This window comes from Sphaerodactylus townsendi, linkage group LG10 (assembly GCF_021028975.2).
Source record: "Sphaerodactylus townsendi isolate TG3544 linkage group LG10, MPM_Stown_v2.3, whole genome shotgun sequence".
NCBI classification, from domain to species: Eukaryota; Metazoa; Chordata; class Lepidosauria; order Squamata; family Sphaerodactylidae; genus Sphaerodactylus; species Sphaerodactylus townsendi.
In genome coordinates this window covers 13,109,497-13,135,689 of record NC_059434.1, presented here as the reverse complement: position 1 = coordinate 13,135,689, position 26,193 = coordinate 13,109,497, and the positions used below count along the sequence as shown (strand labels likewise).

Below are 26,193 nucleotides of genomic sequence, written 5' to 3'. Positions count from 1 at the left end.
TGTGCGAGAGTCTTCATCCTGCAAATCCAAAAGAGTCACGAACCAGTCGGCTGCTGCCCCATCCAGGACTGAGCCGATGTCCCGCATTTTTTTTCAAGGCTCAGACCGGCATAAATCATCATAGTCTTCCAAGTGGGCATTGAGTTGCAAAATGAAGTAGGGAAGTTCGGAAGCGGTCCCATCAAAACGCACTGGTATCGGGGGCCGCTAGTAGCCCCTTTCAACGGCTCTTGGCGCTCGCTGGGGCTGTGGTTGGCGCTGGAACGAGCAGGTGGTTGGGCAGGTGTTGTTGCACGGGGGGGGGCCCGGAATCGGGGGCGCCAGCGCTTGGGTGGTAGATCACCTATAGTAATGGCGGCCCTGGCACCCCGGGCGCGTGATCGGTAACAGCATTGACTACAACATGGGGCGTCGTGGTCTGCTACCTTCTTAGCTCCCGCTCCAACGCAGCCAGCTCCCTCTCCTTGCGCAGTCATCGCATCCTGGCGCGCATGCCACGCAGCTTTTTCCTCGTTCCAATTCTAGCCAGTTCGTCCCGTTTAAGCGCTTCAGCAGCCTACTTCGCGTTAGGGCCTGAACGCTTTCGCGTTGCCGCTTGTAAATCCAGTCTGGAGTGTTCCAGGACTTTATCATGGACTGACAGATTCTGGGCATATTGTCGCTGGAGCGCGTCTTTAGCACGGTCCAACTCGAGCTGGACTTCTATGCGTTGCCGCTCCTGAACCTCTGCAGGTTTTCGGGCTACCTTGCTGCAACTGTGCCCGTTCCTCCTCCCATAGCTGGCGCTCATCGGTCCATGCTTCTTGGCCATCTTCGCAGGGTCAGCCCACTTCCTCATCCCAGGTCTCCTTCGATGGGAGAGGGAACAGATCCGGCTGGGAGTGCAGGCTTTCTTCGGACTCTTCATCGCCTGGAAGCGAGACATCGGAGACACCGTGAGCCGCCGTGAAAGCTCACCGGTGGCTCCCCGGTGGCACTCCCAGGTGCGGTCGCTGGCCCGGGATCAGGGGGGTCCGACAGCTGCACGGATACCCCTCCCAATTCCAGGTTTAGTCCCGGTGTCCTTTGGATCGGCCCCAGTGCTGTGCCACGTAATTTTTTTTTGGGAGCATCACCAAACACGAACCAGGAATCGCTCACTGGATTCCTGCTGTCGCGATGAAAGGTGGTCAGGCCCGCCTCCTCCATGACAGGTTGCATCTGAGGTTCTTGTAATCCACACGAAAACGGGTAGAGATCCGATCCACAGGCGCCGGATCCATAGACAGCGCCCCAAACGGGCTCATGGATGTCCCCATGGTCGTTGCCACGTCCCTCGCTCCAACGGAGTAAAGGAAGATCCCTGCTGATACGCAGGACGGGAAAGAGCCACCAGCGAGGCCCGCTCTCCTGCCGGGTTCTCCAGATCCAGAAGGGAAAGGTCGGAGCCCTCTTTGGGGGCTACCGCACCTTTCCGTGAGTAACATTCAACCTCTCCATGTCAAGACACCAGAGGTCCACTGCACTAGGAATATAGATGAATTAAGGATTCCTGCCACAATGTAAGGAATTCCATAGAAGCAGAAATAAAAGGCTTTTTGGGTGCAAAAGTCCGTTTATTAAGACATCTTAGAAAGCTCACGTACACGTAGTGGCAGGAATGACTCTTCCCGCCAGAGGCACAGGTTATAACACCATTCACCCCATCCCCCCTTCCTGCCTCCCATGGGAACGGAGTCCTCATCTCCCGCGCAAAGATAAAGTCTCCGCCGAAGAAGCTGGCCCATCGCCCGGGCTGTGGAATGCACTCAAGGTTACTTCACCATCAACACCATTGAATCCTTTACAGGCGGGGCTGGAAATATCCCAGAGTTACAACTGTTCTCCAGACTGCAGAGATCAATTCTCCCAGAGAAAATGGCTGCTTTGGAAGATGGACTCCATGGAATCACATACCATCTGAAGTACCTCCCTTCCCCAAATAATCCCACCTTTCCCAAGCCCCACTGCCAAATCTCCATATATTTCCCAACCCCATGGAGAGGGAAATGGGGGTACCAAAGTCCTAAGTTTTATGCACCATCTATAAACCCTCAGTTTCCATCTTTTTTACAAAATAGTTGTCTCTATCTCTTTCCACTGCAGAGTTAAGAAGGGGAAAGTCCTTTGTTCGTCTCACCTTGAAAACCCAGTGTGGTTACCGCAAGTTGGCTGAGAACTTTCCTCTACCATGACGGAAAAACAGTGGATAGTTTGCTATAATTGAGTCAATATAATCCTCACCGGTGTCATTCTCTTCTGTTCCGCCCTTTTCTCCTTCTGCTTCTTTCTTGTTTGTGTCTGTTGTATACTGCCTCTTTCACAGGCTAACTCAAAATGCCTTGGCGCGAGGAGACCTTGTGTGAAAATGGGAGGAACACAGTTTCATTTTTGCAGCTGGCCCCCTCAGAACTGAGCCTACGTAAGTTGTTCAGAACCCAAGCCAGGATAATTTTGGGCTTGGATATTAATTAAAAACCGACATTTTAAAAGCCCCAGAACAGCATAAAAACAGATGATACAACCAGGCTACAGACCTGTAAAATAACACTTTCCAGGCTAAAATAGAGTTAAAAATCAGCCCCTTCATTCAAAGCCTTGGAAAACAGAATAGTTTTGGTCTGGTGCCTGAGAACCAAAGTTAGGGCCAGGTAACTCTTAAGGGGAGGTGCATTCCCCAAATGAGGAACTGCTACCAAAAAAGCATTAGGTCAGGCAAGGAAGCACACAAGTAACACAATAAAACCACTAGCAATGGCAGGACCAGCTGAGCATTCGGTGGGTTTACTGTGAAATAAAGAAAGGCAGAACAGCTAAATTAATTAAAACATATCTACGTTCCAATTTTGGCCCGCCACCAATCTAAGTGAGTCTCTGGTTACTGAAATAGATGCAGCAGTGGCGTAGGAGGTTAAGAGCTCATGTATCTAATCTGGAGGAACCGGGTTTGATTCCCAGCTCTGCTGCTTGAGTTGTGGAGGCTTATCTGGGGAATTCAGATTAGCCTGTACACTCCCACACACGCCAGCTGGGTGACCTTGGGCTAGTCACAGCTTCTCGGAGCTCTCTCAGCCCCACCTACCTCACAGGGTGTTTGTTGTGAGGGGGGAAGGGCAAGGAGATTGTAAGCCCCTTTGAGTCTCCTGCAGGAGAGAAAGGGGGGATATAAATCCAAACTCTTCTTCTTAACTACAAAATGGATTAAATGGCTGCTCAGGCAACCCTCGAACTGGCAACATTCAGGAGGTGGGCAAGCCGCTCTCTTGGAGAATCCTGAGCTTGCTCACCGAACTACAATTCTGAGGATCCTTTGGGAGAAGCCATGACAACCGAACTTGGCATTTCAGCTTTAGGAGGCAGAGCTATATTCTCTCAGCGCGGCACAATCACTCTGCAGCGCTGCCCATCATCCAGGCTCCTTGTCAAAGAGAGCCATTTCTACCACAGAATTTCTGTCCACCTGCTGTGAGCGTATCCAGACTTCTCCTGATATCTGTATTCAGGGCATGCACCTGCCTGATGTATATTCTAAATTCAGGATTTTGGGGGGAGTGGTGTTGCGAGGTTTTCATCTTAAATGCCCATAAATTAAGCTCTAATCGCAGCTTGACCATAATTCACCTGTAATTACTCCATTTATTTATGTTGCTTTTCCTGAGCTCTTGCCAGTGGGGAAAAAACTTATTCATAAACCCACGGGGCAAACTTGTTATTTTGGCTTCCAAGCCATTTCTTGGGCTGAAGGCATCCATCTGTTTCTTTTCAGCCTGTGCTTTGGAACCAGGAATTCTTCCTGTTTGTCTTTCGCTGTCCTTGGCGTTGGGCATGAGGGTATATTTGCACTTTGGTTCGCTCCCCAACCCACCTCAGGAGCTGTGAGAATCTCTCCACCTGCCCACTCCATTTCGCTTTGATAGCGGCTGATGGGCGCTTTGAAGACGGGAGCACATTTGTTCGATCAATCATATGTTGTGTCACCTTTTAAGTGAAGCTTTCAAGCCACACCTGAAACGGATGGCAATAAAAGTTTACAACAGCCGCCATTAACTAGTTCCTGACATTGCAGGTCTCTTCGGGCTCAGTCCTTTCCTCCCCCCACCCTTGTATTCCCAGCTTCCCACCCCCCCTTGCCCATCCCAGAAAACCATAGAGATTTGGGAGACTGCTACAGGGTGGCAGCAACATGGGACAGAAGAAGAAGAAAAGAAGAAAAGAAGAAAAGGAAGAAGAAGAAGAAGAAGAAGAAGAAGAAGAAGAAGAAGAAGAAGAAGAAGAAGAAGAAGAAGAAGAAGAAGAACAAGAAGAACAAGAAGAACAAGAAGAACAAGAAGAAGAAGAGGAGGAGGAGGAGGAGGAGGAGGAGTGGGTATAGGTACTACCAAATGAGGTCTAAAAAGCAGCTCAGGATAAATTCATACATAAAATTGAGATATATCTTCAAGTATTCACTTCATTATACATTTTCGAAACACAAAGGGCAATATAAGTTTTGGTAAATCAAATAAATGTGTCACAAATACAGTAAGAAACAGATGAAAGGACAGATTCCTCTTCCTTTCCTCTCCTCCCCCAGTGTCTTTTTCTGCAAATGAAAAAAGCAAATAAATTGGGACTCCCCAGGTGTGATTCATTTCTTTCCGTTCCAGATGCAGCTCACTACCACTGTCACAAAGGCCTGCCTTTTCACTCTGGATTTCTGTCCTGTTGTTATAAAGTGCCCTCTTGCTTCCTTCCATACAGGGAAAATAGCTCTTCCCTTCTTGTCATGCCACAGTCAAGCATCGCTGGCCTGAAGCAAGGTTGAGACCCGTTCCCCGGGGGATTCAATAAAGCAAAACTCAGCATTGCAAAAGAGCCATCTGCTGGTCATTTGGGAGACAAGCAGACGCTAGGCCTGGGGCTTGAATTTCCCCCGTTGTATTTCTGAGGGGCGCTCTTTCAGGCTGAAACTACACATTACTGTTTTTGAGTCCCCGAGCTACAGAGAAACTGGGCACATAGCAGAGTTGGCTAACCTTAACCACTCACCATGTTATGGGAGAGCAGTTCTACCAAAAGCACAATCCGTAGGATTGCTGGCTCCAGATTGGGAAACACCTGCAATTTTGGGGTGGAACCTGAGGGAGTGGTTGGGGAGGGAGGGACTTCCATTGGAATATAATGCCATAGAGTCCCACTTCCAAAGCGGCCATTTTCTCCACGTGAACTGAGCTCTGTAGCCTGGAGGTCAGTTGCAATAGGCCGCAGTGGTGGCGAACCTTTGGCACTCCAGATGTTATGGACTACAATTCCCATCAGCCCCCCCAATTGGCCATGCTGGCAGGGGCTGATGGGAATTGTAGTCCATAACATCTGGAGTGCCAAAGGTTCGCCACCAAGGCAATAGGGGGCATGTCTAGATAGGTTGGCAACCCTACCACTGAACCACCAGAAGCACAAACATGTTTTTCCCCCTCCCTTATTCTGTTTATGAATCTCCCTGGAGAGAGAATTCCAGAATTTTGGTGCTGCGATTAAGGGTTGCCACCTCTGGGTTCAGAAATTTCTGGAGAATTGGGAATGGAGCCTGAGGAGGGGCAAGTTTGGGGACAAGAGGGATCTCAATGTTAGAATGCTGTGAAGTCCATCCTCCAAAGCAGCCATTTTCTGCAGAACTGATTTCTGTAGTCTGGAGATCAGCTGTAATTCTGGGAGAACTCCAGGCACTATCTGGAGGTTGGCAACCCCTAATGGTGGCTACTGGGGCCCAGTCATCCGCCATGTGAAGCATGATGGCCTGGAATGTAGATAAGGGGTGCTGCTTGATTAGATTAGCAGTCTTCAAATGACACATTTCTCCTGGCCTCCAGGTACATCAACTTGCTGGACGCTTTGTTCCCCTCTTTACTTCAACATCAAAGCCGGAAAATGCAGGATAGCCTGTTATTTAAACATACTGTTTGACCCTAAGCTGAGATGCGTGATCACTAGAGCAAGAACCAACACATTTCTTCTTGCTCTATCCCCAGAGAGATTTAGGGCATCTCTACACCAGACGCATGCTTGTGCACATGCCCACCCTCTGAAGAGACCTTAGAGCATATTTTATTTGCTTGCTCTAGATTCACAAAATCAAGACCTAGCTTGCTCTAGATTCACAAAATCTAGACCTAGCTAGACCTAGCTTCTTTCTGAAGGCCCCAACTCTGGCACCCCCGTTCTCTCCAAACTCTAAACTGAATTATCTTCTGAACAATCAGGATCCTAAGATACTGGAAATGGTGGCCAACTTCCTGGTTAATACCTTGAAATAATTTTCTGGGCTTCCCTCTCTGTATAGAGATGATGCCTGTATATTCCTGGCCCCATTTACCAGCTTCATTATTCTGTTAAACCCTATCTGGGTGTGTGTGTGCGTGTGTGTGTGCGTGTGTGTGTATTTTCTCTGTTTGATGCCTAATAAAGGACTAGTTTGAGATCAACTTGCTAGTCTACACTCATCAATATGATACAGAGGCCACAAAATAGTAAAAGCAAGTTGTCAGCCTGTCGCTGTGGTTCTTTATGTGGCTTCCTCTGCATCCACATGATCCACCCACCTTTACTGTAACAAGTGCCTTTACTTTACAGTCGCAGAGTTGTACATTTTGGGGAAGAACCAAGTAGGAAGATGGGACTCCTCATTCTTTAGGCTAACTTTCCGGCGGATCTTTTTGTCAAGAAGAGCATTCAGTTGAGGTTTCTACCCCTGTTTTTACCACTTCATGATAAACCTCCGCTCGAGACAATCAACACCTGGGACTTTAATAAAATTCATGAATGGGAAAATGATAAGGAAGCATGTCATGACAGTTTGTTCAATACTCAAAGGTTTTTTGATATGGTACCCTCATTTTAAGCCAGTTAAAAGAATTTTTCACAGTATTCATCTAAGCACACAGTCACATCATTAACAAAAAAACATTTACAAGTGCCCCTCTTCAGTCCACGTCCTCGGCTTACATTCAGAGCAGATGTAGTAAAATTTCTCCAGATTTCCATTTCTGCCCATGTGCCTCTAACCATACAGAACGCCTTTCTCATTTTTTTCATTGCCCATAATGATAGCGGAGCCAGAAGTGATTTTATCCCATTTCTGGTCTTGTTTTGAATAAAGATGGAACAATGTTTTATTCTTGTATAAGATAGGGTGAAACAAACTATATTAGATAGAAAGTAGGACTTATAGCTATCTTTTGTATTTGCGTCTGCATGGAACCTCCTTGGCTCAAGGCAGGAGTTCACCCCTGCTCCACCTGGGTATGTCCCTTTCATTTGTAAAACCCTGAATGGACGTTGACAAAAGGGACCCCGGAAGAAGCGCCTCCATCTGCCTAATCCCACCAGCAGGCAGATAAGGGTGTTACTTCATCGTCGTTAAGTTCGTTCCTGACCCCAAGCACCCAAAAAGACTCTCTTGTTGTTCTTCCACGCCAGTACCTCACGTCATCGCCTACCAGCCCTGCTTGCCTTTGCAGCGATGTGAAATTCAAGAAGAAGGGACTGCCCGCTGGACTCTAATTGGTTCCCATGTACTTGTAGATGTATGATTGGTTGTCATGTATTTTGTGAATGAATGGTTGTAGGCTGTCCTGTATTCTCCCGGACTCCCAACGGGAGAAAGTGTATTTAAGATGCTGTAAAGCTGCTAGGCAGCGCAGTTGCCGTGGTGTGGAGGTGCTGACATGTAGGTCGGCATCTCAATAAAACCTTTTTATTTTCACTATACTCGCTGTGTCGGGTCCCGTTTCTGTTCCCCTGCGCTGCCGAGAGCTGGTTGGTCTGGAGCTAATAAAAGTTACCAGGCAGCGCGGTAACAATAATACGATTCTATCCAATCTAGACTAAATCAAGTTATTCCACATGAAGTGCACCTGTTTTCTTCTGACAGACATAAATCCATCGATTCCATACAGGGTTCTATGTACTTCTATGTACTTATCAATTAAATTAAGTAAAAGGTGTGTGCAGGTCAGACCTCAGTAGATTTGCCCGCCTCATTCCTGTTTATGGTATTGATTCTTGTGTTTTGTCTTATTGTGTATTTCATGTTATTGTTTCTCTTTTATTAATATGGTTTTATATTACATTGTCAAGGCATGTAGCTATAACACTTATGTTTTAATGTTTTTAGGATTGTATGTTTTAATGGGGCTTTTAACCCCATTATGTAAGCTGCCCTAAGACTTCAGTGTAGGGCAGGGTATAAATGGAATGAATGAATAAAATACTTTACTTGCATTCAGTCATTAATTTGAGCTCACAACACCTACAAAATGGTACAAGCCAGGGAGATTCAATGCTTCAAGGGCTGTGGGTAAGCCAAAGAACTGAAGAATTGCTACAGCGGGGCTTTACAGAGTTGTTTGTGAGCACTGTTGGCCCTCGCAGCATGGGAAGCAGGCAATGCTACTACTTGGCTGCGAGGTCATACTACCGTATACTGCGAGGGCATCACAATATACTGGATGGTTTGCAAGTCAACTATTCTCCTACTAGAAAATTGTTTCTGAGTAGGCATTCCCTGCTGACAAAGGTGATGCCTCCTGCTCCATTTAAGTGGGGGGGGGGGGGGAACCCAGGGTGGGCTATTTACTTTGGAAAAGAAGCAAGCGAGTGCCAGAAAAGCCACTGTGGGGCACCATGGGGCAGAAAGGTCAAACTGAAGAGCCAAGGTGTAAGGGTCTGGTACTCCAGTCAATGACAAGACTCGGGAAAGGTTCAAGAGCTTTAATCAGAACTGTATCAGCCCAACGGCCAGGTAGCTGAATCTGACAGCGTTTTCCCACTTACCAGTAGCTGCACGCTACTGTAGCCAAGTAGCGCGGGGTCCCCCGGCACTCCCCACTACAGGGGTGGCGACAATGCAGCCACCCCGACACTGCCGCTGTCGCGCCCCCTCAGCGCGCGTCATTCCTGGCGCTCTTCAAAACGGCGTCTTTTGTGGGGAAGCCTGGGCGCGGGCCAGAAATGACGCGCGCTGCTCTCAGGGGGGTCGTGGCAAGGGGGCATAGGGGGGTCGTGGCAAGTGGGGAACCGCCCTGAGATTCAAACTCCCTGGCCCCAGTATATACCTTCAGGTTACAGTTTGGTTCAACCCCTAAAGCCCCCACCTTTGCATTCCCCCAATATCAGCATGAGAAAGACAGTTCTACAGATTCATTGTTTTGGGAAAGGCGAGTTACTCGCTGTGAAAGAAAGATAAGTACCCAGTAAGCTCTATTGAACTAGTTACATGCGAACAAAGGAAAGGGGCTCCATGGCCTTGGGGCGGCGGAGATGGCAGGCCCAGCTGTTGCTGGTCTGGAGAGGTGCGCTCTGGCAGGCCAATAATGGCGTAGCCTGACACCAACCCACTTTTGAGCTCATCTGTCTCCAAATCTGCTGCTAAGCTTCATGCCGGGAGAAGGGGAAAATCCATTTGCTTCTCTCAGCGGGTCAAACAGCAGCCCCATTGGGGTTAGACCCGCTCTTGCCTTGCCATCCAAGCAAGATCAGTGTCCTGCACAGCTGCTGTTTACACAAAGGGAAAAAACACTTGGTGGAGCTCCCAGTGTCCCAGGCGTCCAGAGGCCCAATTCCAGTCCAGTGGGTCCCCTGGTCTGACTTGGTAGAAAGCAGCTCCCTCCTCCTTGTGGACATCAAATCCAGCTTCGCTCTCCCGCCTCCATACCTGCTTTTCAATATGTGCTCTTATAACCGTTCTTTCCTTATGCCTTTTCTGTGTCTCACAGGCACAGCCGAATCTGTGTTTCATGGAATTGCACATGAAACTTGGGGTTTATTTTCGATGGGGAAGTTCTGTCAGTTCACATCTTGGAAGCTCAGGTGTTCTTCACTGGCTGCTCAAGGGGACAGGACTAAAACTTTCCACTTCTTGTCCTCCAGGTGGGAACTGATGGACCAGTTTAAATTATTTCCACGCTTAAAATAGGATAGGAAGAACCAACAAAGGACATAGGACAGGCAAACAGTAATCAGAAGAGCAGGTATTGTTGAGGGAGAAGATGAGCAAACGTGTGCCCTTTCTTAGCTATTCCAAACATGTAACTATTTGTTGGAATTCTAAGCTTTTTCTTTCTTTTCATTTCTGCAGCATGTAGGATCTTGTTTCTCCCACCATGTCCTAGTCACTTCCTGGATGGGCAAGATGCCCCCCGTATCTCAGAGTAGAAGGAACCCTCACAGTAAGTTTCCAAGGTCCCATTCTTGTTCTGAGGAGGAGGGCATCTTGGAAGCTTGGGACTTCCAATAACAGTCTCCCTCCATCTTCATGTTGGAATTACAAGTTACCTACCACTTGCTGCAGAACTCACCATTTGAAGTCGGCATCAGCTGGACAAAAGTTTAGCTTGTAGTGTCTGACAAAGGTCGCTATGGTTGACCACATGGATGCTTTGCAGATCGACTAGGGCAGTGGTGGCGAACCTATGGCACTCCAGATGTTCATGGACTACAATTCCCATCAGCCCCTGCCAGCATGGTCAATTGGCCATGCTGGCGGGGAGGCTTGTATGAGAGCAAGTCCATGAGCTTTATCTAGAGTGCCTGGGAATTCCTGCCACTCACTGAACTTTAGGAGGGCTTGATGATCAGCTGCAGCACTGGTGGTCGTGCTTTGTACTAAGTGAGCTAAGATGCCTGAAATGAGTATGTCTGAGAAATAAATTGCCTTATATTGTAACTTATGGCTGATCTGGACATTCTCTTCCCCTTGTTTGGGGGACATGAACAAAAGATCAGTTTTTCTGATGGACTCTGCACACCCGAGAACCCTTCTTAAATTCACCATATACCAGTCTTTTTCTTTTGGATGCTTTGGCTGTGGACAGAAGGATGGCAGATGAATCTCCTGCCTTCTGTAGAACAAGTTAACCTTGGGGATGAAGGCAGGGTTTAGCTGGAGTATCACCTTGTCTTTGTGGAAGACGCAGACAACTTTTCTGGTGGACAGGGTTCCCAGCTCTAAGACCCTTTCCGTTAAAATTAACAAGGTTTTCATACAAAACCAATCAAAGGGAACCTTTCTTAATGGTTGAAAGGGAGCCTTGGTGAGAGTTGATAATATCATGTGTAGTCTCCACGTAAGAAATTGATGGACTACTGGAGGACTAGTTTGAGCTACCCCTTTCAGGAATGAGACAATGTATAAAGGTTTTGTCAAAGGAACTGTTGCTACGTGAAGAATAATTGCTATAGCCACTTGAAGACATAGTGTGAAGGCCCTCAATTGCTAATGGACTCCATCTTGAAGGAAGGTCAACAACTGAACTGGTTAAAAGGATCCACCTTATTGCATTGACAACATTTCATAAGGACCTTCCACGATGTCCTGTAAATATGTTGGGTGGATGGTTATTCTGGAGATCATGATGGTTAGATCATAACCAACACCTATCCACCTGATCCTTTCAACAGCCACATGGGCAGACGCAACCAGTAAAGGTGTGAAATCAGATCTTGTTGTACCATATCCTGACTCATGGGAATCTGCCAAGGTTCTTGTACTAAAAGCTCCACTAGAGATGGAAACCAGGGCCTGTGAGTTCGTCTGAAGTGACCAAGATAACCACGTCCCGTTCCTGGCACACCTTCCTCAGACCCTTCAGAATAACAGGTAGTGACGGAGAGGCAGGGTTATGAAGAAGCCAGGGTGTCCACTTTCTCAACCTAAAGATGATGGCATCTGGAAAAGAACATGGTACTATTTGACTGGAGGCCAAGACAAAGACATCCGCGCCCAGAACACCAAATCCGTTCGCAAGCAATTGAAAAGTCTCCTTTTTGATAGATTACATGTTCTTGTCCATTTCTGTCAAAATAAAATGCTCCTTGCTTCCCAAAGCAGAACAGAAGACTGAGATCCCCCTTGTTTGTTCCTGTGGGCTTTGCCTGATATGTTGTCAGTCCTGATCAACGATTGGAAGTATATGAGAATATGGTGCCCATTTGCTGGTCATTTTGCCCATTCTGCCCATTCAGTCTTTAAAACCACTTGAGAATTGGAACAGATTTAATGAAGGAAAGTAACCTCAGGAAAGTAACCTTAGCCCTTTCAGCCTAGATCTGCTGCTTGCCCAGACTGGTATCCTCGGAAAAGTCCAGTGTCATGGCGACCTTAGTCAAGAGAGACTGGTAGTCACTTCCGCTAAGAAGAGAAACAAAGTTTGGATTTATATCCCACTTTTCTCAACTGTAAGGAGACCCAAAGGGGCTTCCAAACTCCTTCCTTTCCTCTCCCCACAACAGACACCTTGTGAGGTAGGCGGGGCTCAGAGAGCTCTGAAAGAACTGTGACTAGCCCAAGGTCACCCAGCAGGCTTCATGCAGAAGAGAGGGGAAAGAAAACTGGTTCACCAGATTAGAATATGTAGCTCATGTGGAGGAGTGCAGAATCAAACCCATTTCTCCAGATTAGAGTCCATCAGCTCTTAACCACTACACTTTGCTGGTTCTTCTGATATGGTTGGCTCCTCAGTTGAGAACTCGCTGTCTGCTTTCTCACCATCATCAGGTATAGAAGATGGTGTCAGGTTGCCCTAGAGATGACCAGAGTAGGCACCTATAATATAGGAGACATTTCTTGCTGCTTTAGTGGTCCACTATCCGACTCTTTTCAATATGTATTGTCGAAGGCTTTCACGGCCGGAATCACTTGGGTGCTGTGTGGTTTCCGGGCTGTATGGCCGTGTTCTAGCAGCATTCTCTCCTGACGTTTCGCCTGCATCTGTGGCTGGCATCTTCAGAGGATCTGATGGGTGAATCTTTTCAATATGGTTAGGAGACCTGGAGGTGGGGGGGATGAAATCCCCCATATGAGGCTGGAGGAGAAGGTAACTAGAGACACTGTAGCTCCTCCGTTAGGGCCCTTTTTACTATTTCAACAGTATCACAGGCATTAGCTGTTTGCCCTCCCACAACTTTTGCATTACCCCTAGAGCCTCTGTCCTGCTTAGGACAAAGGACAAAAGATGGTAAATGGACCTCTTGCTATGAAACACAGAGTTAACCTTCAACATGAATGATGGGACTGGTCTGAAGACCACTTTGTCCATATGAAAAATGCACAAACCCTTTCTGGCTGAGAGGGCCCCAGGTCAGAAACCCACCCGTGGCCAATGTAACCACTGTTAAAGGGAGCATTAAAATTACATTTTCCTATTTTGAAACTAAGTTAAGAAGAACTTATTGGAAAGTTTTTTTATTTAAAAAAAATAACAGATAACCTATGCACTGTGGTGAGTTCTGACAATAGTCTCTCTAAACCAGTGGTGGCGAACCTTTTCGAGACCGAGTGCCCAAACTGCAACCCAAAACCCACTTATATATCGCAAAGTGCCAACACGGCAACTGAACCTGAATATTGAGGTTTTAGTTTAGAAAAAACGGTTGGCTCCGAGGCATGCGTTACTCGGGAGTAAGCTTGGTGGTAGTTGATGGCTTTGCTTTGAAGCAACCGTGCAACTCTTCCAAGGGGTGAATCACGACCCTAGGAGGGTTTACTCAGAAGCAAGCCCCATTGCCAGCAACCAAGCTTGCTCCCAGGATTGCGCTGTAGTTCTTCACGTGAAAATCAGTAGGGTTTAACAGCGCTTAACAGGGTTACCTGCACTGCTTCCCCAAAACTAGGTCTTAGGTTTAATGCTAATAATTGAGCCCAGTGGCCCAGGCCAGCCTAGATGTGTGGGGGGGGGGGGTTTGACTCTGTTTGCGCATGCCCACAGAGAGGGCTCTGAGTGCCACCTCTGGCACCCGTGCCATAGGTTCGCCACCACTGCTCTAAACAAAGGCTCCCTTAAGACATCCTAGCAACCATGCTAGGATGGCCCCAATAAAAACAATGCATTTCTGCTCTTGAGTACTGAAATCTCTTGCATACACAACCACCATTTCTTTATGAAGTGCCTTTTCCTCGCAGGTTATTTGTCCATTTACAGCATAATGATCATAGCCAAAATGCAATTCTGCCCATGTAGCTGTCAACAGGTTCACCCTGATACTCTGCAAAACGACTAATTCTTGCATCCATCAGAGTTCATGCAACATTCTTTAGATGGTGAAGTAACAATTCAGGGATCAGGAGTGACTAATGATGCCTACAGGTCTCTTAATGGAGTCCAAAAACCATTTAGAAACAGGCTAAACTCTCAAGCAGCTAACACATTTGTCTTTTAAAAAAAACTTTGGACTGATTAAATGCAAACTGCCTACCTTTCAATACACTGAAATTCACAAGCACATGGACAACTTCAACCGGAAGGAAGAAACCATGAAAATGAACAGAATATGGCTGCCAGTGTTGAAAAACTCTAGAATCAAGACAGTGGCTAATCAGCTCCACACAAACACAGGACAACTATAGACAATAGCAATCAAAGGAAACAAAGACCAGGATACTTCTATTCAGATCCATTCACCTATTGACCTTGCTATCTTCATTGTTACTCCCAGGCTACAGACTTCTTTGTGACTCACATACCAGGCTACACTATTCAGAGGGCCTCACCTTTTGACCTCACAGTATATATATTCCACTTGCTTTCCATTCCTACTATCAGATCCTCTGAAGATGCCAGCCACAGATGCAGGCGAAACGTCAGGAGAGAATGCTGCTAGAACACGGCCATACAGCCCGGAAACCACACAGCACCCCAGTGATTCCGGCCGTGAAAGCCTTCGACAATACTTTCAATACATTCTTTTAAAGAAGCATAAGTAGCAGGTGATTTTAATCAGGAAGGCCGTCTCTTCTGCATTCCAAATTGTACCATCCTATCAGAAAAAAAGTTCAAATACAGAACCTTGTCCTCAGCTTGTAGATCTGCCCCATGTAGGAGTCAATCTCAGAGTCTTAACCTGGGACTGACAAAAACACAGAACAGGTTGCAAGTTCTCCCATGCAGTCGGAAATGGTACATTCCAAGTCACATGCCCCATTTGTAGATGCGCTCATAGATACATGTGATACTATGGGTCAACCGGAGATCTAGAAACCCCACGACAATGAAAAGCAGATCTATACTCACAGGTGCCCTTAGGCGGCCAGTAAGGTAAATCAGTGATCCTCTGGATCCATCTTCAGCTCCTCCAGTTTGTGTCACAATGAAGATGTTAAATAATTCTTCAGCACTTCCACAAAACCAAGTCCCCCTTTCAACGTTGACAGAATTCTATTTCATGACTCTACATAAACTGTGACTAAGCCATAGACTCATAAATGAAACAACCCACCACCACCACCACCACCACCACCCACACAAAAGAAAACATTAGAACCCTCCCCACCCCATCCTTTAGATTAAAAGAAATACATGAGAAAGAAAGCCAGAAATGCTATCTTACTTCAAAAGATTCTGTTACAGTGCACTCTGACTAGGATTTTTCAACAGGCACAGGCATTTGTAAAACCAGGCCCATGTGACTTCAGAAGTTCTTACCAACGAGATTAGCAAAATGAGTATTTAGAAGCTGGAACATACACAAGTGCATACAATAAAGCTCAAAATAATAGGGATTTGTGGCAATACTAAACCAAGCCAGATTTTTAAAAAATTCCAGGAATCAAAACTGAGCTCAAATCTAACATTTGTGTTGGCTCTAACTCAAGCCAAACACTGCCAAATGAAAACAGATTCCAATTCAAAGAAAGTTGATCTGCCCACCAGAGCTTCCACGATTTCTCCCTTCCTAGTCTGCAGGTCTTCACTCTGTAAAAATTATGGGAATTCCTTGGGTTGTGACAACCAAGATTTCAGGTAACGGGATCTTTGGGAAAGACAGCTTCAAATCCTCCAGGGTTTGTGTAGACACAGCTTGTTAGACTTCAACCCACATATTTAAAGATAAATAATTCCCCCTTCATTGTGTTTCTTTCTGTAGGAGTCACATGGCAAGAATATCACCCAATACTCATTTGTATGAAACAGTACCGGAACCAAGTGGATTTAATCCATGATCAAGCCATTGTCTAAAGTCACCACTGGAACCAGAAATATGAAAATACCGCTGCACTTGAACCAGAAACCCAAATGTTGAATGATACCCTGAAACTGACTAATTGGCCTCTCATTTAAACAAAATTAAGCAGTTCATGTTTTTTCCTTATTTAATAAATAATATCAAAAAGTGAACTAATTCGTATTTTACAATATTGGAATAAAAAAAGAACAGTCTTGTCTAACTTCTGCATTTTTTTTTACACGTTGCAATACAAGAGATTCTGTATCCAGTTTGAGTGGAGTCCAGCCTGCTTATTCACACAACTGTGCCGGAGTTCTTCCAATGGCCTTGCTCCGATCTTCTCGTCGTGCAGATGACCCTCGGCGTCCCCCGCCGGAAACATCTGACTCCTTACAAGCAGAAGTGCTTCGAAATTTCAACAGGTTTGCGATCGTATCTCAGCATCATACACAGCTTTGGAGGCAGTTACAGGAAGAAAAATAGGACATGTAATTCACCTAATTTCAGCGGGGAAAAATTTAAATTGAATATTGAGCTCACTAGCTACACACACAGTACACATGATAGCACACTTAACGTGGTTTACATTTCACTTTTATTTATTCCTCAAAACTGCTCATATTGCAGGCTTTAAGTGTTTTTTAAACGAAATATGGAACTGAGCAGGTTCATTTTCCTACAAAATTATGGTAAAGACTTGCATCTTTCACCTTATTGCTACAAAATTTTACAGGTGCACGGTTTGTAAAATATAACCCTTAAAAGGACTGAACGCGTGCGCACACGCACACTCTCACACAAACGCACATATACCGAGAGATACACTATGACTAGGGACCTGTAGCTGTCTGGTACATTTCCCCATTCACCACTGAAGTAGCATGAGTAGGTTTGACCCAGAAGTAAGCCACACCAAGTTCAGTGGCACATACTCCTCTGCAACTGTATGTTGGATTGCTGCATGAATTGTGTAACTTGCCCACAAAGAGAAGCCGCTGCTGACCTCTCTTCCCGAAGGAAAAGGAGCAGCAGCTATTATACCTGCCTCTTTTTGCCCATTCAGCCTCCATGGAATTACACCGCTCTTTCACAGAGCAACTGCTGGGTCATTTGGTGAGGAAATCAGTCGCTGTAACAGAAGTTTCTGGCAGAGCAAATCAATGTCCTCTTTGGCTAAGACCAGCCACAAATGCCAAGAATGTGATATGCTGATTTGGGAGGGGGGGGGTGAATTCTGTGGCAGCTTGTGGGTTTTTCTCCCCTCCTAGAGAAAACAGCTCCCATTCCTGACCCACAATCTTATACATGGTAGGAGTAAGGGCCACTGAAATCACTGCGACTGACTTCTGATTAAAACTACATTGGATCAGGCTGTAACCAGACAGTTGTCTCTCAGCCCTTTCTCCTTTCAGGCTGAGGCCTGTCCGGTGAAGCTTCACTGACCTGGAAGCAACACAAGGCGAAGAAGGCCTCTCCAACTAAGGAAGAACTGAATGTGGAAAGCCATGTACGACTTCGGAGCTGCTTGCCCCGCATTGCCCTTTCAACGTGGAAATGCTTCAGTCCTGAATAGGCTGGAGAGTGTTCCTAAAGCAAAGAGGCCGCTCAGCCTCATATGGAAAGTATTGGAAAACCAAGCTGAAAATCTGGCATAGCAAAGTCCATACTCATCACGTACACAGCTGCTTCGGAAAGAAAAAAAGAAACAGGAAATGGTATGGTGGACAGCGGGTCTCGTAACAGAAACCGCTACAGAACTATTTGGCGTGGGACTGTATGGGCATCAGAAGTGGATTTTAAACATTCTACATGTGGAGAAGTTAAATATTCCCTCTCCATTCATCCAAAGACACAAGGCCAGGTTATACGATCAGCAGAATCAACCAACAAGCACGATTCCCAGGCTGTACTACTGGAAATAGGAGGATCTGTAGGCTTGGGATTGTCCCTGCTTGTAGCATGGCAGGATGAAAGGCAGGCTGTAGTCTTGTGCCAGACATGACAGTTTTTGGCACACCTGGGCACTGATTTTAAAATGCGTGCAATGTGAAGCAGTCCAGCCCAGGAAAAGTTTTGCGATCTGACTCTGCTGACTATCTAACCTAGCCCTAAACAAGGCTCAAGGGCTACGATAGAACACAACGCCCTACTAGCTTGGGTCGGAAAGGAAGTTCAACAGAGGACCCCAGACTGATTACTCTGAAGTAGCACTATAAAGGCCTGTTGGCTCATTACAGAAGCTCACTGTTGGAAGGCCTGCCGGAAGATTTCATCAAGCTGTACAGCGGAATTAATTGTGTGAAGGGCTGTTGCCTTAGCACATAGGTGTCAAATTCGCAGTCCTCCAGTTGTTATGGACTACAGCTCCCATAATCCCCTGCCAGCATCATGCTGGCAGGGGGATTATGGGAACTGTAGTCCATAACATCTGGAGGGCCACGAATTTGACACCTGTGCCTTAGCAGACTCGTTTCGCTTACTTAGGCTTCCAACAGCTGAATGGACTTGCCTTCTCTTAACAAAACAATTAGTACAACAGAGAAGTAGCCGATTCAGAAAGCAAGCTGAGCACCACTCCGGAAGGCTGAGCCTCTGCAAGACGGCTTCTGATTTATCTGTTGCCCGTATGGGACATCAACAGACCCGCCAGCGCAGAGGAAAAGAGACAAACGCTAAGCATTCTAAACCTGAAAGATACTGCTGGAAATTCCCTCTTTTCACATGTGCTTCAATACTCCCATTATCCTGGGGTGTACAGAGAGGCAGCGTAGTAGATAAATATATTGAGTCAGACCCTGCAATCTGTCCACAGACGATGCTGACACTCACGGATGTTCCCAGTTGTCCACTTCCCCCGGCAGTCATTTCAGACTCCAGGAAAATCTGTTGCCAGGGCCTGCATGGAGAAACAGGGACGTGGGTTGGGATTGGAATGGCTGATGGTGGGGAGTGACTTTGACCCATTTCTTCTCCCCCGGCAGCATTCCAAGCAAGAGGACTAGGTTCCATGCAGGTCTCACAACCCTGGGAATAAAATTCCTTGGAGTTGGAAATGGCTGGGGGGGTGGAGAGTGGGCGGAAAAATACACAATTCCATGATCCTTGAGTGATCCTTACGTGGTCCTTGCACTGGATCAATCCCATCATCTGCTAGATAATTTCAAAAACTATGGCGCAAAGTCAAACTAAATTAAAGCAAGCATGGCTATATTGACGTAAGGATTATGCGTGATGAATTATGTCTGGAAGGGTCTGAGAAATTTGCTGAAACATTCAGCAAAACGTGAAAGCTACGTAACTGGGCTTTAAAAAAAAATTAACTGTGCACATGTTGACTGTCCTTTGATATTACAGAAAGCTGAAAAAGAGATCAGTTTTGCATCCCAAAAGGAGTCAGCAAAAAGGCCGGCTGGCACAGAATTAAAAAAAGTCCTGTGTCAGACTAACACATTTTAAAAGAGACACTACAAAACAGTATCTGCCAGGATAAACAGAGAGATGATAAACAGAGAGAAACTCCGAGAAAAACAAGCGTACAGGCTTGCAAGTAAATGTCAGTATTCAGCTTAAACCAGAAATAAGGCCACAACAAATCCCGCCCTTGGTCACCACAGACAGAGACAGAAACAGAGAGAGAAAAAGCATGGCAGCAAAAAAAAAACTTGAGTTAAGAGACAGCTGTGTACGGAGATCTTGTGGGAGTGGCAGGGAAGAAGAAAAACAGGATGACTTAGGATAGAATACACTTTAGGATGCTGGTATGGGTTAAACTTTCCGCTATCTCCCTTTATCGACCCTGTCTTCAATCTTCATGCTGCGCAGAAGTTCGACAGCTAGAACAGTGCTCCCGGATGAGAAAAAAAAATATCCAGTAAAGTCAGGCAATGCTCCACCAGGGGGCTGCCGATGAAAACGTAAAGTTGGGTAGCTGCCAAGTCAAACGTTCCCCTGCAAGAAGCCATTAGCGACAGCCCCGGCATCTCTTGTTCGTGGAACAGTCAGCACTTGCATAGAACCTCAATATTTTATTTATGGGAGGGGAAAGAGGACTGAGCACCTGGGAAGGTACCTCGCTGAGTCTAAGTTCTATGCTCACCAAGTCAGAGAAGTTTGAAATTTTTAAAAAACAATTTTTTTGGGGGGGGAGGGGGGGTGAAAAAATCTTTCCCAAAGAAAAGTATCAGTAACATCCATCTCGCGCAATCAAGAGTCAAATTCATGAAATTCCTTTTTCCTCCTCCACAAGGGGGGCTTGGCAATCAATTTGCAGCCAGATCTTTGCAGGAGGGCGGTTTTGTGACCAGGGTCAATATTGAGTTTTTGCGCTACTTGATCCTTCAAATCAACATCACCCCTTGGGCTCCCTGGCTGTATTATGGTAGAGAACCCAATGACCGGAAGATCCAAAAGGTTACGCATGGCTTTCCACACATGCCTTGGGGTTGCCAGGCCTTCTTTCCTAGTTGGAAAGATGCTCCTGAAAATCCAGGATCTTCAACCCTGGCATTTGGCACGGCATAAAGGGTTCAATTCAGGGAAAGGGGCAGGGGGGTCAGCAGCTTCTCCATATACACACAGAAGCGCTTTTTAGATCTTGGCCAACATGCATTAGAACCATTTACATGCGACTCGAGAGAGATCCCAAGGAAGAGTGCTGGAAAACACTTTGGAGAGGAGAAAAAAGCAGCGGTATCAATTGACGCTCAGTTGCTCTGACTGTGCATCCTTTTCTAAGTACTATCGTTTTACCGGACAGTCACTTTACACACATGCACAGAAAAGAATAAATCATACGAAACCGAACCCAGGGTTGGCTGGATGCCTAAGGAAAGCGACAGTAAACTTGATGACGGAGAGGCACCTGCCAAGCGCACCTCGAGGAAAAATGTTGCCAGACATCAACAAGATAAACATGCTGCCAAATGAAGTTATTGGGAATAGTTCACTTAAACACACACACACACACACACACACACTTAACTTACAATTAATATCAAATTATGTACAAGATTAGCCAACAAAAAACCCCACCAAAAAAACAAACCTGAAGAAATCCTGAATGTATTTGCTGACACGTATATTGTCTGTGAAAAGAGGCAAACCTTTTAAAACACGCAACAGACGCTGGTAACGGTCGGATAACTGCGCAAGAGGCCACGGCTGCAATGTTAAAAACCTCACTATAAATACATAAAAAGAGACACAGAGAAAGTTCTATCGACGACGACCGGGACAAAATAAAAACAAAAATAAAACCCAGAGCTCTAAAGTTAACATACATTGCATGTATCGCAGGCAAGGCGGAGGCAATTTTTTTAAAGCTTTTGCGCAAACTTCATATAGTCTTAAAAAAAATATGCTGGCCCTTTACAAGGTTCTACTTGCTGAAAAATAAAAACAAAAAAATTTTTCCCCCGTTCATAAAGTCACAAAACTTCACTTTAAAAAAATGGAACAGTTCAAGCCTTAGACCAAAAATATATATATATATAATATATATTAAAAAACTGGAAGAGTATGGTAATTAGATTATACAAGCACGGTCAGGCTTGGAACCTGAATATACTTCAGAGCAAACGCTCAAGAGGAAAAAAAAATAATATAGAAACTATTTGGTAACAAAAGCATACTATATGTCGTGATACAAAAAGGTATGGTGAAAATGTACCTTTTATACTAAAGCGTTCCTTGGTCCATAAAAACTATGTTATGTCCATGTTTGCTAGTTCGTCATTTCCCCCCCCCCAACCACACTTATTATTTTTTAAATTCGTGCCCGTTTTATAAAGACAGCTAAAAATAGAATTTGAATACGGAGTATTCATTCCCCCCTTTTTAAAATTTGTGGCTTCCATTGAGATCAGCACTTGCAGGTGATAGAAGTTCAAATAAGCAGTGAAGAGCCTTTTCTCCCCCCTTCCCCTCGTGAAACCACAAAAATTGTTCAGTTTTGTTGTCTGAAGCACTTGAAAGTCAAGAATTTTTTTTTAAAAAAAAAAGTTCCACACCAAGAGCAGTGGTTAGGAAACCACCGTCGCCGCTGATGATGTGACGTTGGTTGGGTTTGTGCTGACGTTTGTGTAACTTCCCTCGCTGTTTGTGTTTGTTTCGCTGGAGGCCAGGAGACTCGAGTTGGCCCTGAGGATTGCTCCAGCCGCACTGCAGTGGGGTCGGGGTCCTGGCTCCGGCGTGTAAGTAAACGTAAGGCTGGTGGAGTAGATGATGCCGTCGTTGCGGACCAACGTCACTGGCACCTGGACGGGCTGACGGACCCACCGCCAGCCTTCCCGGAATGCAGAAATGTCGGGAACGACACACAGCATACTTTCGGCGCACCTGGAGAGAAGGCAAGAGAAAGGGATTCGATGCCCAGAATTCGTGTCACTGAGAAGGGACCATTCAAACTAGCCTGTAAATTTTGAACCCTGAAAGTCCCAAACAAGAATTCTGAAAGAAGCATAAGTTGTTCAAAATGAGCTGATTTTTTAAAAAATCAGTTTATTCTGTCACTTTTGCTATTTAGCAAAAGTTGAGAACATAAGAACATAAGAACAAGCCAGCTGGATCAGACCAGGGTCCATCTAGTCCAGCTCTCTGCTCCTTGCAGTGGCCCACCAGGTGCCTTTGGGAGCTCACGTGCAGGATGTGAAAGCAATGGCCTTCTGCGGCTGTTGCTCCTGAGCACCTGGACTGTTAAGGCATTTGCAATCTCAGATCAAAGAGGATCAAGATTGGTAGCCATAAATCGACTTCTCCTCCATAAAACTGTCCAAGCCCCTTTTAAAGCTATCCAGGTTAGTGGCCATCGCCACCTCCTGTGGCAGCATATTACAAACACCAATCACACGTTGCGTGAAGAAGTGTTTCCTTTTATTAGTCCTAATTCTTCCCCCCAGCATTTTCAATGAATGCCCCCTGGTTCTAGTATTGTGAGAAAGAGAGAAAAATTTCTCTCTGTCGACATTTTCTACCCCATGCATAATTTTATAGACTTCAATCATATCCCCCCTCAGACGTCGCCTCTCCAAACTAAAGAGTTTATTGTGATGCATCGTTGAAGGGGTTTACAATTGGAATCAACTGACTGCAGTGTTTTTTTCTGGGATGTGTGGCCGTAGTCCCGTCATTTTTGCTTCTAGCACTTCACCTGCATCTATGGATGGCATCTTTAGAGGCATGTCTCAGAGTGGAACACATCTTACTGTGACATGCCTCTGAAGATGCCAGCTATAGATGCAGGCAAAATGTCAGGAGCAAAAACCATCAGACCAGTCACACAACCCAGAAAACCCACAACAGCCATTTATTATGGTTTTGCTTATCATTGTGGGATCAAAGGAGCTAAATGCAGGGCATAGAACTTGTGCATTGGAATCTTAATCAGCCTCCAGAAATGTCTTCAGATGCTGCACGCACAAATAGATTTGCACCCCTAAGGCCCAAAAGTTGTCTTGAAGAAATTGATCATCAGGAAACACAAGAAGCTGGGGCACTGGGCAGAAATCTGTGTCTTTTCTGTAATCCCCTGGAACAACTAAGAATTATATTTTATTCAGATGAATTATTGCAGCATTGTGGCCACTTTTAATTGGTGTGGATGCAAAGTAAGGCACGCTTCTTTGCTTTTTGTATAATTAGGAAGGAAATAAGAAAACTCTCAAGACAACCTCTCTTCTAACTGACTGGTAACTTTCAATTATTAAAGTGCAAGCCCACACATTTTCTTTAGAATCACAAAAAGCCACCAATTTAAAGGCTTTGATGGTACGTAAGTTAAGTGAATTTGATTATTTAACCTAAGAGGTTCAGTCCCAGCCTTTGTGAGACCTAGAAAAATCAATACATACGTCAACATGTCCCAATCACAGCATATAAAAAAGACCCAAGAAGTAGTACGGCACCTGTACATGGTTTCCGCTTCGACATCCCCAAACCAGACGCGTAAATTTGGAGTGAAGTTCTGCCCCGTTAGCTCCAGCATCGCTACATCTCCACCACCATTCAACTGGTGAAGAAAAATGGCAATATTAAACTTTTAAGGAGAAAAGCAATAAAGCATTAGCACTTGCCAAACAGGATACACAAAAATGCCACTCAATGCAAGTTTTTTTTTTTTTTTTCTTTTTCTTTTTCTTTTTCTTTTTTTTTTTTTTTTTTTTTTCTTTTTTTTTTTCTTTTTTTTTTTTTTTTTTTTTTTTTTTTTTTTTTTTTTTTTTTTTTTTTTCTTTTTTTTTTTTTTTTTTTTTTTTCTCCTTTTTTTTTTTTTTTTTTTTTTTTCCTCTTCTGCAAAATATGATGGCTTCAATGATCGGTGATATTTAGCTAATTGGCATCAATGGAAAAAGTCTGGTGACTTGACAGCTAGGAAAAAAAAGAGAGTTGGGACCAATATTCCTTTTATACCGTAATTTTAAAAAGATATTTAAAAGGGTTGGTAGCTTCTTTGGACACAGAGTAAGCCTCAACTCTGCTTATAGCTATTAAGGTAATTATTGCAGAATGCTAGAGAAAAATATAGACTCCCCTTCTCTAAACAACTGGAACACAGCCTCATTAGCCAAATTAATGTACCACCAAAGGATGCAAAGAACTAACTGACAAAGTAAGCACAAGTTTGGTGAACGGTGGGCAATTTTATTGTGTAATGGAATAAATATGTGAGATAAAACATCTCCTTTTAGTTTTTTATATTGTTGTGCATCGTTGTTGTTTTTTCAAAGAACAAATGAGGGTGTTGGTTACTTTCACTCGCCTACAGGTGTGTTCACACAATGCACCAAGCCAATGCCTAAACAGAAGCATGCCAAAATGCCCTAAGTATCTTATATCATAAGCCACAAAATGTAAGGTTCGCTTTGCACATTAAAATATTTCAGCTCATGACTAAGGATGCAGGATAAAAATGTAACTAAAGCATGGTTGCAGACAAATGCACCATACAGGACACTCACCAGAAAGCTACCACAGCCTTCTGGACGTGATTTAGACCATAAAGATTTGCACTGAAAACCTCACTCAGCCGTGAATTCAGTCCAGTCTAGACTTGAGCCTCACAGAGCTATCGTGAGGTTGAAATGAGAGAACGGAATTTTGCAGCAATTAAAATTAACAACTAAAGAAACAAAGCTGGTAAGAATACGTAAATTAATTTCAATGCTATATAAAAAAACCTGGGATTTAACACGAAGTCAGAATTTCACCAGTATAAAAGTTAAGGGGTCTGAAGTGTGTGTGTGGGGGGGTGGGTGTTTGGGGTGAGATGGTAGAGAATCACCCAACCCCCTCCTGTTAACAGAAAATGACTCTGGGATTAAAGTCGGTAAACAAAAACAAACAAACCAGAAAAGGGGTGCAGGTGAAACGTCAGGAGAGAATGCTGCTAGAACACGGCCATACAGCCCAGAAGCCACACAGCACCCCAGTGATTCCGGCCGTGAAAGCCTTCTACGATACATTAAACCAGAAAAGGACTTACTTGAAGACTTTCCACCACAGGCACGGGTGTTACTGGAGCATGGACAGGTCCCATACCCTCATAAAACGTATACTCTGCTTTATCTGTGCTAATGATCGTCCACGAAGCTCCATCATTAATCATCTCTTTATTTGGTTCTTTAGGGCATGGAGTGGCCTATTGCAGAGTGGGGTGAGGGGAGCAACAGAATTAGGCAGGACACTGATAATGAGGCATTGAATATGTACAACTCGGCTTTGATGTGAGAAACCGAAGGACAGAGTGCCTGTTCCAAATGATAACCATACACCAGTATTATAAACCACTCCCATTCTGTTCATGTACACCCTGCTCTATTAAGCACACCTCCAGCCATTAGCAAGTTAGGGCCTCAACCCAGCACTTGGGTACCGTAGTTAGGATCTTCAAGAGTTAGCATTATGCGGGATTCTTCTGAAACCAAAGTGCTGTAGTGTTACGATATTACGCCAAATATGGATTCCTTCACACTGTCTCGCAAGTCTTTGTTTCCCTCCTATAGCTTTCCACATGTCCTTCCATATGTTTCCCTCAAAGCCTTGGCTGGGAGGTGGACAAATTTCCAAGGTTCTTCTCCAGGTGTATCAAGTTTACCGTATTTTGGCCTCAACATGCAACTTGACAGCTAGTTCGGAAATATTTCAGAAGAACCTATGAGCTCAGCATTGTCAAAATAAGTCCACCCAACCTTGCCTACAGCAGAA

At 45.1% G+C, this 26,193-nt stretch overlaps 1 protein-coding gene across 2 annotated transcripts in view; it reads right to left on the bottom strand.

Moving 5' to 3' along the window:
* Positions 1–16,126: 16,126 nt before the first annotated feature.
* RBPJ (recombination signal binding protein for immunoglobulin kappa J region) overlaps positions 16,127–26,193 on the bottom strand; it is a 49,237-nt gene continuing 39,170 nt past the window's right edge. For both annotated transcript variants that reach the window (XM_048509531.1, XM_048509533.1), the window contains exons 9-11: positions 25,472–25,627; positions 23,898–24,001; positions 16,127–22,332 (exon numbers count right to left, since the gene is read on the bottom strand). In XM_048509531.1, coding sequence (XP_048365488.1) covers positions 22,017–22,332; positions 23,898–24,001; positions 25,472–25,627 — 576 coding nt within the window. In that variant the 3' untranslated portion in view covers positions 16,127–22,016. The remainder of the gene's footprint in view (positions 22,333–23,897; positions 24,002–25,471; positions 25,628–26,193) is intronic.